General features: G+C 54.8%; 3 protein-coding genes across 3 annotated transcripts; 1 reads left to right on the top strand and 2 right to left on the bottom strand.

Annotated features, from left to right (window-relative positions):
- Window positions 1-4,455: 4,455 nt before the first annotated feature.
- PG998_006404 (glycoside hydrolase family 76 protein) lies at window positions 4,456-6,072 on the bottom strand (the record flags this gene model as incomplete). The annotated part of the gene is made up of 4 exons (XM_066873222.1): window positions 4,456-5,007; window positions 5,077-5,680; window positions 5,786-5,930; window positions 5,985-6,072. 4 exons carry the CDS (start codon window positions 6,070-6,072, stop codon window positions 4,456-4,458), a joined length of 1,389 nt encoding a protein of 462 aa, XP_066733319.1.
- A 2,377-nt stretch (window positions 6,073-8,449) lies between these two features.
- PG998_006405 (uncharacterized protein) lies at window positions 8,450-11,015 on the bottom strand (the record flags this gene model as incomplete). Its single annotated transcript, XM_066873223.1, is given in 4 exon segments — window positions 8,450-9,387; window positions 9,402-10,402; window positions 10,467-10,788; window positions 10,847-11,015. The coding sequence occupies 4 exon segments, from the start codon at window positions 11,013-11,015 to the stop codon at window positions 8,450-8,452; spliced, it is 2,430 nt and encodes an 809-aa protein (XP_066733320.1).
- Window positions 11,016-16,147: 5,132 nt separating this feature from the next.
- PG998_006406 (uncharacterized protein) lies at window positions 16,148-16,955 on the top strand (the record flags this gene model as incomplete). The annotated part of the gene is made up of 3 exons (XM_066873224.1): window positions 16,148-16,425; window positions 16,495-16,615; window positions 16,680-16,955. The coding sequence occupies 3 exons, from the start codon at window positions 16,148-16,150 to the stop codon at window positions 16,953-16,955; spliced, it is 675 nt and encodes a 224-aa protein (XP_066733321.1).
- Between the last annotated feature and the right edge of the window lie 146 nt (window positions 16,956-17,101).

The following is a 17,101-nucleotide window of genomic DNA, read 5'->3' on the forward strand; positions in this document are numbered from 1 at the left end:
GCTTCCGGGGGATCATCAACCCCTCCTTCTGCTCCTCTCCCCTCTACCCTCTCTGTGCGTCCCGTACAAGGCAAAGTCTCACACTAAACGAACCACACCTCGACCATCCGCAGTTGGGATGCCCTCATCTCTTACTACTTGCCCACCTACTTTCTCGGCCGGGGTGCTTTAGTCAGTCAATAAATAGATTCTTTTATAGCCGATCACTTGGGGCTATTGGCAAAGCAGACCCTTGCTGCAGCACACCACCAACACTCATCATCAGTTCGCCTTTTTAACCCCAGAGCTGCCCAAGCCACCAGCCCGCGTTCGCTTGGAAGTGGCGCATCCCGCGCCTTCTCCAACGTCGACTCCATCCCTCCCCTCCCTGGAAAGAGGCTCAGATGTTGACTCTCGTCACTCGCTCCATCTAGATTGCATGCATCCATCTCATGGGGGTTCAATGGAACGACCCGATAGTTCCGTGTCTTGAACCTACCAAACCTGCCTTGAAGATATTGCGCGTGTGTGTGTGTGTGTGTGTGTGTGTGTGTGTGTGCAGTTCACAACAGGGGATGGATCGACCGAATATGCCGAACTGCTACCACCACCACTCGCTGCGGTAGATGTCTGCTTCTCCGGAACGCAGAAGAGCCGTTCCCGTTTCAATGCCACAGGGAGCTGACCAGTCGCCCGCGATTGGAGGGCGGAACATAGATACAGTTAGACACACCCACTACGGCGGTCACAAGGATACGCGCTCTTGACCCCAAATGGGCTGACTTGTTTGCTACAACCGCTTCCGCGCAATTTGCAAGCTTCGCAGCCAGTTTCCTGCTTTGCCCCCGGCAGACGGAACCAACAGGAGCGGCGCCTTGGTTTTCCCAGAAAATGATAATACGAGTATCGAGCCAGGCGGGAAGAGTCAAACAAAATCTAAGACCATGACGAACCAGTCGTCGGCTCTTTCGTGTTACTCGCCCTTCACCGTTAGCAAACCCTGGTCACCGTCCCCCCTTCTCCATCCTTGCGACGCATCTTATACGACCCTGGCTGATAAGACGCGCCATCATTGGCCCGAGCTGCGTCGAGGCTGCAACCACCATCAATGTCTATGTCGTCTTATTAACGTGATCTGGATCAAACAGGAAGCAAGCTCTTCGCAGAGAGACACGGCATAGTCTACTCCGCGGGGTGCATCATGGCTTACACGCCACGACTGGGGGTGACAAAAGAGCCCCCTGACGACGACTGACTGACTAATGGAATGAATCATGCTACGGTATTCCCAAGACTGACACCACATTCACAATCGCCCAGCCAAAACATCGCCTCCCTTTCACATGAGGCGTAGTCGTCATGGGTGCTTTTCTGATAAGCGATCAGTCGCAGTGCATCCTGCTGGTGCCTATCAGGCGTCGCCAGTCCTGACCTATTCGCCCAATGGACCCGCATCACTTCGAGGGGTGCTTCCCCTCGCCCCCTCGCCCTGCTCAACGACGTCCCGTCCCACTCCCTACGAGATCCACTCACATACATACATCTACATACGCATATCATCCACCATGCCTATCTGGAGTCGCTTGAGCGCCAATAGATGCCCAAGTCTAAGGGATCATGCACACTACATGCCTCGTGAGTAGGTAATCTGCAGCACCGGGGAAACTAGCTCGTCGACATCCGTCTATCTGGGCCCATCCTTCCGAGCCATCTATGACTCCCATATATCTCTTTTCAGCACTTTTTGACATGAAGTCTTATCAACACAGCATCCATCCACAGAACCCTGGTAGGCCAGCAACTCCCGAGTCGAGCCAAACTGGCAAACAAGAGATAGGTCCGAAAGTATGCATTACCGTCGTATGGGTTGATGTTTTCACGATACGGGTATCTACAGATCCAGATCCCCCCCACTCACAGGCCAAGGTTCGTCTTGGAATCCCAGAATTATACTCTCGTATCGTCTTGCTACGAGCCCCAAGTCTTCAATACTGGTCGCCATCATGTGGTGGGCAAGCGACCCTTGCCCTTGCAATATAAGCTGAACATGGAGAGGACTGCGAGACAGAGACACAACATTAATACACGGCACAGCCGGCAGAACTAACCAGAGATCGGCGTTATGGAGTCTTGTCTGGACCATCTCGTGCCATACGCCATCTGTCGTCTGATGACTTTCTACAGAACAGGATTATGTTACCTCTTTCCTTCCCCGCGAGATGATGTCCTACGAAGCAGAACGTACATGACGCCTCGCTGTGTTTGCTATTGCTAGGCTTGTTGTTCCCTCCCAGAAACCTTTCTGATGTTACGCGACGAGAGTACGCGTGTTCTGAGACATGGCAAACCCAGTTTGCTGTGTTCTTACCATATCGCCGTTCAGCTTGCAACGGTTCCCGCCCACTGCAGGGAGGCAAAAAGGTCTTTCCCTTCCCTTCCCGCCCGGCTGCTGTCTAACGTGCATCTGTCTCGTCTGGCTTCTGCACACCATCTTTAGTTTTACCCTTTACCATGGAGTGTGTGTGTGTGTATGTATGTGTAGGTGGTGCAAGTAATCAAGGTCTCATGATGCATCCACCCCCCACCACCCACCTGCTCTGCCGTATTCCCCCACCTTCCAGCCACACACCATACACACTCACTCTCTTGCACACGCTCTCAAGTACACGCATGCGCTGCGTTCTGTCTCTCCTTGTTTTTCAATCCTCCCTTGGTTCCGCCTGCGCCCCCGTTTTGGAGTGGCTCGGGGCGGAAGAATTGCTCCCTGCAGCCGGTCTCACTTTTGCAGCTGTCTGTATATGTCACATGAAACCTCAAAATGCAGTTTTTGATGTAAGTCATCTGGGCGGTGAAGGAAACGGGGGCGGCTCTTTCTTAGCAAACATCTGGGAGTGATGCTGATTGCGTAGGTTCATCCGACCTGTCTCGCATTCCGTGATCTGATGTGGTTATGCGATACTGCTAGCCCCTTTTTGTGATGACGGTGCTTATCTGGATGGTATGATATAGATTTGAAATCAGGTTTTCCTATAGTCCGTTGTGGCAACATACTCCATGGAAGGGTAGCATTTGATATACGACACATCTAGTTGCAAAGAGGCAAGTTGAGGTCAACGAAGCTGTGTAAGTTGTAGCAGTGTCGGTAATAGATCGGTGAGCGCGTGGTATGACTCATGTTTGCTTCAGGGGAGTGCCTTTTTGGATAGAGGTGCTCTTAGCAGAATGTAGGTTGCTTGTTTCACCGAACATTTGAACATGTAGGGAAAGACTGGACCACTTGAGCACGCTTCCAACACCGGCATCATGAACTACGTCATATTCATGTTTCTTTGTCAAGATGTGTGCTCTAGCCCCTTTTCATCGACCAAAATGTATAAAGTATAGTAAAAGCTGAGCAGATATCGTCGGCACCCCTATAATACTTCCATTAAAAAAATGCAAAGTCAAATCTAGGGGTGGTCGAACCATTTCTTGGCATCAAATTCAAATTTCTCGTTTCGAGAGACTATCTTGGCTGCACCTTTCCCTAGTTAGTATCTCGTGGATACTATGGCATTGCAAGTTTTGCAGAGCACCAGCTATACGGCTGATTGTTTTGCCATCTCAATGCGTTACATAGAAGGTCCAATATGTGAACGTTTATTGAAAAGCCTGCTGCCCCCTGGATTGAATATCAATGCAGAACATGTTCTGAGGTTTCTTATGGCTAATGTTTCATGATGCAGATACGTGAAATGTCGAACTTCTAAAAGCTGCTGCCTAGCTCCCTGATCCATTATCAATGGCATTGTCGACACAGCCCCGTACGAATCCCATTCGGAAGGCTGGCTTTGCTCCGTATCTCGGCCCGTTCTGAAATCCGATTACTCAACAGCCTTTTCCATCGCAGATTCACACCAGCCCCCCCTTGCGTTATTGAGCTACGCCCCGCTGTCCCCGCGGCAGGCACCCAGCCGGGTAGCGACAGCAAGGCAGCAGGATCCGGTGGCCGGGTCACGGGGACCGTCGGATCGGAAGCGGGATCCCAAGCAAGGGGGTTTGGCTTGGTTACACGGCAACCCTGGTCATGTCTCTGCCCTATCGGGAGGCTGCTGGGATACGGGGAGATTAGTAAAGCCTGCCTAGATTAGAACACCATTTATGAAATCGCTTTGGTGTTCCAATCAAGTCTCTCGAGTTTGTAGCAGGGGAACTTATGAAGCTGGCCTGGATTTTGTCTGGCTTTCTACGCTCGACGGCTGGGGAACAACACTCTCAGTGGTGTCACAAAGTAACAGCCTTATGAAACAGTAGTGTGGGCAACGTCGCTAGGATTCATGGTGTTTATCACGCCAATTTAGAGATTAAACCGCTATAGACAACTGCCAAACAGAAGAACGCCATGCTAATAATTTTGGCCCCGATAGATGAGCCCGCCCAAAGCAAACAAACAAAACAGCCAGGCCACGTGCCTGTTTTTGTAGTCGGTCCCCACGTTCAGAAGCTCATCCAGACGCAGGCGCCCGCGAAGCCCGCGAGGACGAGCGACGTCAGGATGCCGGCGCCGACGCGGTCCCCCGTGGTGATGGGGGCGCGGGGCCGCAGCTCGGCCAGCTTCTGGCCGGCGTTGGCGTCGCCGACGCTGGTGCCGCCGGTGGCGTTGGTGACGGGCGGCTTGGCGTCCTTCATCATGAGGCCCGTCAGCGCGCCGAGCACGTTCATCTGGTGCACGGCGCTCGCGCGGTCGAAGCCGCCCTGCTCCCACGCGAAGCCGCACATCTGCCCGTTGTCGCCGCCCTGGCACGCCGCCACGCCCGCCCGCGCCGACGTCTCGAACGCCGCCATCACCCGGTCCTTGATGAACGGCGCCAGCACCGTCGCCTGCGACACCCACCGGTGCAGGTAGCCCTTGAACGACCGCATGTCCACGTTGCAGCTGCTCACGCCCTCGCACGCGTACTCGAACGCGATGCCCTTGGGCAGGAAGACGGCGAGGGAGCGGTCTACCAGCAGGTTCAGGCGGTCTTTCCACTTTTGCGACTGGCCGGTCTAGCGGGAGGAGTCAGTAAGTCATGTCTCCAAAACTGAAAAGGGGAGGGAGGTGCGATGGTAACTTACCACGTCGTACATGTACGCAGCGCCCTGGATCAGCACGGCGGCGTTGTACGAGAACTGCAGCTTGTTGACGTCGAGGCAGTTCTTGGGCAGATGCGCGCCGTCGTGAACGTTGCCCTCCTTGTCGATGTACGAGAGGCGCTCGAGCATCTCGAACGTCTTTTCGGAGTGCTCGGCGTAGGTCTTGTTGCCGGTGTAGCGGGCGAGGCGGGCGCCCAGGTTGAAGTAGATGCCGTTGGAGATGGTGTTGATGTAGTCCCAGCCGTTGTTGACGCTGTGGGCCTGCCACCGGAGGCCGCCCTCGCAGCGGCTGTCCTTGTCCTTGGTGATGGCGCGGCGCTCGTCCATGGTCTGCTCGTTCCACACGGCCTGCACCAGCGCCAGCCAGTCCAGCTTGGTCTCTTTCGGCGGCGCGGGGAAGTTGGTCTCGACCGCCAGCATCGCCGTCATGGCCCAGAAGCCCTGGTCGTCGTTGCCCATCGACGCCGTCCAGTTGGCCGGCATGAAGTCCTTGTTCTCGCCGCTCTGCTCGATCATGGACCGCGTGATCATCTTGTCGTACGTCTCGTCCCCCGTGGCGTGCCGGTAGTCGAGCAGTGTTCCCCACCTAGCGTGTAGTTGGTTAGTCGGGTGGTGTTTCTCATGGCAGTGGTGAGAGACGGCAGGTGTCCCCGGGGCGGTAGACACCATCCGGCCCCTGGTTCAAACGTACATTGCACCACCGATCCACCAGTAGTAATCGCCCTCCGGCGGCGGACCGGGCAAGATGCCGATGGCATAGATCCAGTCCTTGTCCTCGCCCTTGTAGAAGCTAATGAGGTCCTTGGCGACTATTGACGCCGTCTGTTTTAACGAGTCTGAACACTTGATGTTAGCATTAGTTCATGAAGTTATTGTCCTAGAGAACAGACCTGAATTCGTGAAGTCTGGGGCTGTGAGCGCAGCCAACGCGCAGGGGAGCGACAGCAATCCTGCTGTAATCCATTCTGATAACCTCATCTTTTCTTGATAGCAGTGCGCCCCCAACTAGCGGCAGGGACGTTGTGTAGGTGGCGTGTAAGTGCGTTCCTTTCTCTAGCCGAATGCATGCAGTAAGTTGATGCTGTCTTTTCCCGTCTTGGTTCCCGTATTATGTGCTGACTATTCCCCTTCCGAGTAGTGAGGGTTGCTTCAAGTAATGTATCGACCCCGAAATTAGGAAGTATAATTGGCTGGTGCGTAAGGGCGGAGGATTATGTAAGTTTCGACGATCCAAACGATAGTGGACAAGAGGTATATATAAAAAGCGCAAAGGACAGCGGTATATTGACTCGGGGTCAATGGGAATTCAGGATGGAAATCAAATCAGAAGATTCATGGTCAAGAAACAACATGAGATTCGTATTTAGGAAGACAGGAAAGGGAGCAGACCCCGGAAGTGCGGGCGTCCGCCCCCTCATGATGTTGGTTCGGGCTCATTTGGCTTATTCGTGCCAATGTTCTTATTGTTTGGCATAGCCTCAAACGTCCCGACACCAAGAGTCGAGATTCCAAGGCTTGGCTCCTCAGGCAGGATGCCATTCCTGACGGGCGAGTCTTGGGGGCCGCTGGGCGTTGGCGACGATGGGGAACTTGGGATTGATCGCCGGCCAATCATACAGCCGCCAAGGGCGCCCTTCAGCTCGGATTCTTTGTAGTACGGGAGCCGGATGGCCCCTGCAGGACCCCCAAGACCCCCCCAGGGACCCCCAGAGTCATGGGTGCGCCGGTAATTGGGCCTGGGACCTTACCGTACAATAGACACAATAGACACAATAGCTGTTGCTAGTGTGTCTGGGCGCTCATCTCCTATTTCAATCGGACGGTCGGCCTGCTCCAATGCGGTTGCTGCCGGACAGAGGACATGTAACCATACGAGCCTCCAGAATCGTCGAAGAAGTCTGGATGAAATGAGGGAGCGGGGGAAACGGGGGGGATTCCATCGGCGCTCAGCTTCAGGGGGCGCCGAGCAATTCGTTAGCGCACCGCCAAGCCGAACAAATCTGGCCGCCAATATTTTGCATTTCCTTCGGCCGCTGGGCAAAGTTACTTTCTGTCCCTACCAATTTTAAGAGGAATCAAGTGCTCGTGTCGATTGTGCCGCGTAAAAACGATGTGGCATGTGCTGCGGGATGAGATGGGATGAAGCAGCCAAAGGCAAATGAGATGAGTCGGAGGAACGACACGACCTTTTTTCTTCTCGAACACGTCCCACTGACTTGGCGCATTGGCACTTGGCACACTACAATGTTTGGCCTGGAGCGTAAGACGAGAGGGAACCCAATTGATTTTACTGGCCGAAATGACCAGAGGCAATTGTCTCTTTCCGTTTCTCTCTTCCTGCCTTTCGAGTTTTCTCTTTTGAGAGGTAGATGTGGCATTGCGACATCTGGAAAGAACACTCAATCGCCCTCCCAGACGCATTCTCGTATCGCTCGAGTCATAAAGATGGCCAGCCATGGCAGCGTCTTCAGCATCCGCACTGTAGACCGTCCTTGAGAAAGAGCTTCCCAGGCCCTTGGGAGTCCGTTGCCGAAGTCCCGAACAGGCGGGCCGCTTCCATCGCCGCCAGTCACACAATATGCATTGCGCAGGCTGCAATTGCTTGCTTGCTTGGCGGTTGCCATGATGGTGCCGATTTTCGCGGCTCATGGTTCTTACTGCCTGGGACCAACAACACGACGCATCGACGAAGGACACCAGCTGGCTTCCAGCACGGCATCAGCACGGGACAGCCTAAGCCGCAGATTATGCGCGCGCGCAACAATCCCTCCGCGGCGCATTCTGTAAATAGGACTTGGAGAGCTGGATAGGTACACGTACCATGCATGAAACGCCCTCAGTCATTCCTTCACGGCGCGTCCCTCGGCAAGCGATTCAATGCTTTCCACTCGGCGCTGGAGAGTTGCCATAGATTCAGTTCCAGTTCAACTCAGTGACATTTGCGCCGCTCGTACGGGCGAAAGGTTACATACATTCCATGTCAGACCACTGGGGGTAGAGATCCAAGCCATGCAGGCTTGCTTAGAGAGTGGCACGACGTTTTCGGCGGCAGCTCATGTAGGTCTGGTCGAAATCTTCATGGCAACTGCGGTGGGGGCCAGGCCAACTGGATGATGGACTGAGCCATCCTAAGATCTAAACATATTCACGGCACATCATCGCATGGGGATCAAGGAAGATTGATTGTAATTGATTTGACTCATTCGATTCGTGATAAGACATTAACCACCTAAGTAAAAGGCAGTACTAAGTAAATAACTAGCCATTAAGCGTTATCCATAATCCTTCTCCTTCTTCCTCTTCGGTGCCCATTCAGCAATGGAACTCAGAAGACATTAAAAACCAATCCCGGCAGTTAAGCCTTGACGGGCGTGATCTTGGCCGTGGCGCGGAAGTCGCGGCTGGAGAGACCGGCGCTGAGCGTGAACTCGCCGGCGGGGATGACCCAGCCCTGCGAGACGATGTCCCAGTAGCTGATGTCGCGGCGCATCAGCTCGAAGCTGACGGTCGTCTTCTCGCCCTTCTGGAGGAGCACCTTGTCGAAGCCGCGGAGCTGCTGGGGCGGCGTGCCGGCGGGCGTCGAGTCGGGGAAGTGGACGTAGAGCTGGGGCACGGTGGCGCCGTCGGCGTCGCCCGTGTTGGACACCTCGACCGTGACGTTGTAGAGGGGCGCCCAGAGGGCCGGGTTGCCGCCCGGCTGGACGGGCTCGGCCGCGGGGGCGGCGGGGATGTCCTGCGCCAGGGCCTCGGCCTTCAGCTCGGCCAGCTCGAAGGTCGTGTACGACAGGCCGAAGCCGAACTCGTAGCGCACCGAGATGTTGTGGGCGTCGAAGTAGCGGTAGTCGATCTCGAGCTTCTCGTCGAACCACGACTGCCAGTCGTCGATGCCCGTCGTGTTGACCGCCGTCGTGGGCGGGGCGTTGTAGTCGGTGCCGTTGAAGGCGATGGTGTAGGGCAGCTTGCCCGAGGGGTTGACGTCGCCGTACAGGATGTCGACGATGGAGTTGCCGGACTCCTGGCCGGGGTAGTGGGCGGCGAGGATGGCGGTGACGTTGGGGTAGTCGGCGAAGGGCAGCAGGTTGATGCCGCTGGAGTGCGTGACGACGACGGTGTTGTTGCAGAACTTGGCGACCGAAGCGACGACTTCCTCGCCGTCGTAGTCGACCGACAGGTGCTTTCGGTCCGTGGCCTCCTCGGCCCACGTCTTCAGGAAGACGAGGCAGACCTCGGGGGAGTGGGGTTCCAGAGGTCGGTCATGTTGCTCGAGGCGATCAGGGTGTTGTTCAACCACTGCTGGACAAGAGCACCGTCCTTCCGGGCGCGGGCCTTGACGGCCTCGAGAGGGGTGATGAGGTAGGTGAAGCGGCCAGTTCCGGATCCACCACCAGCGGCCAGAGTGCCGTACTCGTAGGACTTCTGGTTCAGGAAGCCCTCGGTGATGTCGCCAGCGTCGTTTCCGAAGACGGCGATGGACTTGGGGGCCTTGAGGGGAAGAGCCTTGTTGACGTTCTTGAGCAGGACGGTAGCCTCGGCACCGTGCTTGCGGATCAGGTCGCCGTGGTTGCCACGGACATCACGGCTGCTCTCGCCCGTCATGTTCCACTCCTCGGGCTTCCAGTCCTTCTTCTTGAAGAAGGTGTTGAGGACACCGCTGGAGGCATCAGTGGTGGGGAAGTCCTTGTCCTGGCCGAGATGGTAGTACGGGGTCATGATGCGGACAATCATGTCGTCGAGGCGGGACTCCTGGAGGGTGCCGTTGTTGACGGCAGTGGTGACGTTGCCTCCGAAGTAAGAACCGAGAGTGGGGTCCATGCCGTATGCGCCGAGGCCACCGGGCATGTTCATGTCGAGACCGCTCTCGATGGAGGGGACACCGGAGTGGACAGCACCCCAGTCGGACATGACGTAGCCCTGGAAGCCGAGCTCGCCCTTGAGCAGGCCGTTCAGGGCCTTGGAGTTCTCGCAGCCGTACGAGCCGTTCAGGCGCTGGTACGAGCACATGATGGAGGCGGCGTTGGCACGGACCGAGTTGGCAAAGGGCCACAGGTAGAGCTCGTGCATGGTGCGGTCGTCAATGTTGGCCGAGATGGCCTCCTGGATGACATTGGTGCCGCTCTCGTCGAGGGTGGGGTTGCGCTGAGTCTCCTGCTCGTTTCCGATGAAGTGCTTGGGGGTGGCCTGGACACCGGCGTCCTGGTGGCCCTTGATGGTCACCTCCATGGCGACACCGGTGAGGTAGGGGTCGGCGGCGAAGCCTTCCCAGTTGCGTCCGGAGTAGGCGGAGCGACCGAGGGGTCCGCAGACAGGCCTGGTAGTGTACGTTAGCGGTCGTGTACGCAGCAATCAGATCATTGTAGGAATGGAAAACGTACGAGAGAGCAACCTGGGCGCCCTTAGCCTTGAACTCCTCGCCCATGGCGAAACCGCGCTCGTACAGGATCTTGCGGTCCCACGAAGCGGCAGCAGAGACACCAGCGGAGAAAACGCTGGCGTAGTCGGCGACACGAATGGACAGAGGACCATCTTGGAGACAGATACCGTTGAAGCCAAGACGGGGGATGGGCTTGATGTTGCCGACACAAGGGCCGGCGGCACCGGTGACCATCCAGGCCTTCTCCTCGGGAGTCAGTTGGGAAACGAACTCCTGGGCCTTGGCCATGGCGTCCTTCCAGCCACCCGTTCCGGTCATGTTGGCTAGGTTGGGGTCAGCTATGCCGGTCCATCAGTCGGGTCGACTCTAGGAAATACTTACGAGACGGGTAGACGGCGGGCGAGTGCCCGTAACCACCGAGGATGGTGGTGTTCAAGGGCTGGACATAGGTGAAGTCATCAGCAGCTCGGCCGCTGCCGCCAAAGTTTTGGGCATTGGTGGCAGGCGCGAGGGCCGCGAGAGCTAAGAGCAGAGTCCGAGAGGAAGCCATGGTGAGTTGATTGGCACTGGCGCTGGCTGTGAGGCTGACCTTCTCGTGAACCGATGGGAGGGGAGGGCATCGGGTCTTTATATGGTGCGAGCCGAGCTGACCACCGGGGGTAGAGGTCAAGGCTACATGGCTACATGTCGGAATGTGTCCGGTCCTGTCGAGGTGATGTCCTGGTGGAAAACCCCGCACACGATGCCCGGTAAGGTGCGAACCGTCGGGGGAAGCACAAGGCCCTCAGCTTGGCATGGTTGGTTCATGGTGGGCGCAGCAAGGTCCCGGCCATAGACATAGATTGTAAGCGGGACTCGACTCTGGGCGCGCGCGACAATGACATCGATCAGTCAGGGTCGGTGGCCGCAAAGTACCGCACCGCACGTACTCGGTAGCCCTGTAGCTGTCGCGCAGGCCATGCCGTGTGTGGAAGGCACAACAGCTTCGAGAAGACGTGTGGTTGTCCGGGGACAAGCAAGCTCCCTGCACCGAGGTGTCGCCGTGTATTGTGGACGGAGTGTGGAGGTACAGGCCAGGGTGCCATGCTGTGCGGGCTATTGGCCCACGGGGTAAACGTTCAAGCAAGCCACGATATCACGCTATTGTGGTGAGGGCCATTCATTTGTTTATCAGCTAGTAGTCATGAAGGGGGCGGCTTAATGCTTGCACCTAACAAGCTAGACCCGGGGCGGGACGACGGCGGCTAGATCTCAGTTGTCGTCATGGCCGGCACACGACTGTTGCTGCTGCCTCTGGCAATAACAAGTGAGATTCAGCGGTTCATGCAAGGTGAGAGAATCTTGGGCCCGAGAGACGGCAGGATGGAAGAAGCTGGACGGATGAGGAATAGCGAGGTTAAGCGCGAAGGAGCATTTCTTGTTTCTCCACACGGGCATCTCCAGACTTTTCTTCGACGGGCTCCACCTCCAACCCCAAGCCTCGGGTTCCCACGTTCGCACGTTCTGTGCGCAATACTAGTATTGCCGTTGCAATGCCTTGGACATGTCTTCCGTAAGAGAAATAGAGTCGACCGATGTTTTCCCGCCGCTGCAGAGCTAATGTCATCTCATGACGTTGGTGTGGGCGGTCAGCACCAGAAACTGGGGAAGAAGACCAGGTTTCCAGCCTCCCCCACACTGTCTAATCGGCCCTTTGCGACTTGGCCGGTGCCAGTGTCGTTTGTTTATTGAAAGGTTCGAAAGGCACGAGGCCCAACGCAGGGGGGTGTGCTCGGGATTACGGTCTTAATGAGTATTGGCATCGGCACCGACTCTTAGGCAGTCGAGTGAACTCTCGGCAATGACTCGCTGCTAGATTGCCGAGTGAGCAGCTCTGACTCCAAAACATCGAGTTCAATCTTGCTCTGCCTATTTGGGCTGCCGTGTCCACCTCTGCAATTCGGACAGAAGCCGACTCTTGGACTCTTGCGGGGAAATGGAGCGGGTTGCCCGCAATCAAGTCGTCCCCATACCAGACAGTAGCAGTAGAACAGGAAAGAGAAGTGAAAGGGAAAAAAGACCTCGTGTTCTCCATCCTCTTTTCCCAGAGGAGCTACTCCGCACAAGGCTTTGCTGGAGCTCTCGGAGCTGTAGAGTTGGAGAATTTGGGGGTGGGTTATGGCTTGACGGTCGCCCGTATCCTCGATGGCAATTGCACGATTATGATGCTGCTCCGTTCACGTCCGGCCTTCTGTGCACATCCACCACTCCACGAATCGTGCTCTTCCGTCGCATCGCGAGAAAATTCCCCGGCTGCAAAACAGTCGAGTATAACTGGATCAACCGCGATGCCGCCGAATTTCATACAGGAAGCTCGGAGCACGCACGCACGTGAGCTTCGTCTCGGTTTCTTGTCGGCGTCTCCCCCAGATTCTCTCCAAGCCCACACTTCATTGGGTATGTAATGCAACGTTCACCGGCGGCAGGTGGCAGATGCAGAAGTCGATAAACACTGACTGGTGCATTGAGCTGCTGTCAGCGAACATGGGTGTCGTGAAATTACCAACGCCAATCGCAAATGCCTTGCACGGAGCCTCGGGCTTCCCCAGGTCAGCAGGTAAAAAAAGGGCCCCACTGCCTACTCTCGCGGTGGTTTGCTCCCTGTATTCATTCCCCTGCCCTTCCCGGTGTGTGCACACCGAGTTTCTAGAACAACATCATCCGACAAAGTGCCTCGCGCCGCACAGCCAGACGCCACTCGCACATAATTAATGTGCCGTCTATTCGTCTCCTGGTCGCCAACGCATGCATTTCCGCTCTTTTCGCTTTTTTCTCTGTCGCCGTCTGAGCCGGGCCCGCTCGAGTGGCCGCTGGAATCTTCAGTGACTCTCCGGTTTTCCATGGCGCAAGGTAACATTCGATCCGAGGGGGCCTCTCCACATGCGATGTGTCCACCACGGACAAAGCCAGCGGTTCATTCCATATGCTGTCGGTCAGGCCATCTCGATCGCTCTCGAGTGAACGATTCCACCCTTCTCGCTGTCACATATGGGATACTACTGTTGCAGTCACGTTGATTGCGGCACCAGAACAACGACACATTGCTGGGCTTCTCCAGTATCATCAGCCGTCCATCCCCTCACCAGTCTGTTATACCACTCTCCGCTATCCGGTTTCCGCGTAGATAATCCCGCTTTCAGCGAACTGAACGTACTAATGGTTGGCTTGCTCGACCAAAGATGAAGATATACTTGGGCTTCTCCACCTGCGTGACACCTTACTGTTGCTGGCAATGGATGCCCGAATACCCAACTCCGCCGGCTGGCCGGGGCCATGATAAACAAGGTGGCTAGGCTCGTCCGATATCTTGGGCCTGTTTATACCCCTTTGTATTGAGCAGGACCGTGGTAGGCGACTGCTCCATGCACCGCACCTTGTGAATATTGACACTGTCCCCCGGGTGTCTCTTAAATGTATCCCGAGTGTCTTTCTCTCGCATTCCCCCTCCCCCTTGCAACTTATATTCGATGTTTCCCGTACCATACTCTCTTCCTGGCACATTATTGCTAGCATATGCTCAATGTTGGCACTTATAGGGCTATCTCTCGCTTCACGTCACGCCACTACAGTCAATGACTGGTCTCACGTATGGACATGGTTTGCAGTAAACCAAGAGCCAAACTTACATAACCTTTCTCATGGGGATGAATGTACACGTCTGGGAGGTGTCCTACCGCTATGGCAACGTAGTTGCACCCCTCCTACCCTAATGTGTAGGTCACATCGACGTAAAAGAGGCTGCCTCTAGACAGTCCTGATTCGATGTCAGTTCGGGGCTTGTGAATCATCATAGCAGCAGTCTTTCCCTACCTCGTTGGCAACCATGAGGTCGTTTCGGAGCCTCGAGCAGAGCCTCCTACACCCACCTTCGCGTCGCTAGCTTACCCGAGATGCAGGTACCCAGGAATGTGATCAGCAACGATCCAGATACGTCGTACCGCCTCTGGTTAGCCTACAGAGAGCCCCCGGTAAGCCTGCATACCACCACAGCTCCACGTATTCTATGCCAGTATGCGTTAGCCTCGCAATTTGGTTGTCGCACAATAGTTTTCATTGGCTCTGAGAAGATACCGATCTTCAATGTATAGCATGCCGTATGTAATACAGTCAGATAACACGTAAGGAATGGCAGCGTCTCCCATATTTCACCCTTGACACCTGATTGCTATAGCAAGCTAGAGAATAGTGAATTAGATATATAGTGGTTCGGATAACTCGAAAATGTTTGGAGTTGTCGTGGTGACTTATGAATCGTTTAGTTCAAATAAGTCGATTTACATATTCCTCTCGGTAGTTAGGGCTTGGAATAATGCTTTATAGGAGATATAGTGACATGACCCATGTTCGTCTCCGAAGCTCTTCAAGAATGAGTGTACGATTTTTTGTTCCTGCTAGGTTAATAGCTCGACATTGAATTGGATAATAAAAGAAGAAGAAAAGAAGAAAGAAAAAGAACGGGTATATAACCCGGTTTTCGGAAAATTAAGTTACGATATAAGATCTAGGTATAAATATTATATATCTATTTATAATACCCTTATAATTATAAGTTATTCCTATTCCATTAGTTAAATAGCGGTATTAATAAGCCTTATGTCCGGCTAGCTACTTATAAGTTTATTATTTATTATTCTTTTATATTCGTTTCAATATTAAGTTGTTACGTTTATTATTTGTTGTAGCTGTTCGGGTTGCTTCTCTGACTGTTCCTTGCTCTCCAGGGTCTATCCTGCCTAAAACTTGTGAATGATGAATAGGGGTTCCTGTGGATGTGAATTCCTTTTATCTACCTTTTACTCACCCCTTTGATCATGCATCCAGAGCCCAGTATCGAGTTCATAAACTGTCTGCCCAGATCCAAGCAACAGTCGGTTCATGCTTCTTGTAAATGCAAGAAGGGGTCGCGAATTTGTGTTCTTGAGTGCAACAACGTATTGGCAAGGGAGGTCATCGCAAGTCTGATGGTAATACGGACCAAAAGGTGTAATCCTAGGGGGAGATAAGAGATACTGAAATAGTATCGTGATGGTATTGGTAGATCTCTGCGCAATTCCAATAACCGCCCTGTGTTTCAAGTCAAAGGTATGGCAGGTTCCTACCTGAGCAGTCAAAAATATGATGTCCCAGCCGCCATAATACAAACTCTGCTAGGGTTCTTAGCAATGGACTGAAGTAAGGGATGAGGAATAATACAAAGAGGAAGGCATTTACTTCCTTTGTAGTAAGGGTAGGTGTGAAGCGAGTGCCCTGCAAAAAAGAAAAAGTAAAAAATACTATCACATGCATCTCCCTACACATTATCCAACTGTAAACGAATCATACCAGAAATGGTCCGCCATAGAAGTCCTTCAGTGTTCGAGAGCGGCACTGCATTGAAGTCCAGAAGACGGCTAGACGGGTGACTGCAGCCACAAGCGTCAGCCACTCCAAAATACAAAAGACCCCACCTATGGAGCTTCCACCAGTCAGAGTGGCTCCTTTGTAATCGGTGGTCCACTCCCGAAGACCCGAAAGCCATCATGACCTCAAAGCTCCTTGGATTTGCCAATTGACTGCCCAAATTTCCTGTAGGACCCGACGACGACACCTCTCCCCTCCACCCCTCTCCAGCGCCCACCCCCCCAATTGCGAATCGGCGCAATCATGCAAGGGCTCACGAGATCGACCGCCACCACGGCGGCCATGCTGTCGCGGCAGGCATTGTTGCGCCGCCCGCAGCAGACGGCCATGGTTGCCAGAATTGTCGCTCAGCGCACCTACGCCACGCCCGCCGGTACCACCTCCAAGGGCTTCCGCCAGAAGCAAACGACGCCCTGGGACCAAGAGAAGGAGGGCACCCTCGACCGCGCCGGACGTGTCTTCTTGATGACGGAGATGTTCCGGGGCATGTATGTCCTGATGGAGCAGTTCTTCCGCCCACCGTACGTCCGGACCCGAGCAATGGACTTCTCCCTCGTGTGGACGACGCCGGACTGATGGAATTGATGCAGTTATACCATTTTCTACCCTTTCGAGAAGGGCCCGATCTCTCCCCGGTTCCGTGGCGAGCACGCGCTGCGACGATACCCCTCCGGCGAGGAACGCTGCATTGCCTGCAAGCTCTGCGAAGCCGTACGTGATATGATACACCTATCAACAACTGCGACACGCGGATTGAGCTAACCCCAAATTACAGATCTGCCCTGCGCAGGCTATCACAATCGAGGCCGAGGAGCGCGCTGACGGCTCCCGAAGGACAACGCGTTACGATATCGACATGACCAAGTGCATCTACTGCGGGTTCTGCCAGGAATCCTGCCCCGTCGATGCCATTGTCGAGTCGCCCAACGCCGAATATGCCACCGAGACCCGCGAGGAGCTGCTGTACAACAAGGAGAAGCTCTTGGCCAACGGTGACAAGTGGGAGCCGGAGCTGGCGGCCATCATCAAGGCCGACTCGCCTTACCGATAAAGCCGCACAGAGGCAGAGTGGAGTTCGGACGGGGGGCATTGATACACACCGGCTTGTACATATTAACAAGAGCAAAAGCACCATCTCATTTGTGAAGCTCTCAATTAGGGCGTCTAGGGGCTGCCTTCTTCATTGCCTATGTGTGA

Source organism: Apiospora kogelbergensis (assembly GCF_038363985.1).
Source record: "Apiospora kogelbergensis strain CBS 113332 chromosome Unknown utg000003l_segment0_segment0, whole genome shotgun sequence".
NCBI classification, from domain to species: domain Eukaryota; kingdom Fungi; phylum Ascomycota; class Sordariomycetes; order Amphisphaeriales; family Apiosporaceae; genus Apiospora; species Apiospora kogelbergensis.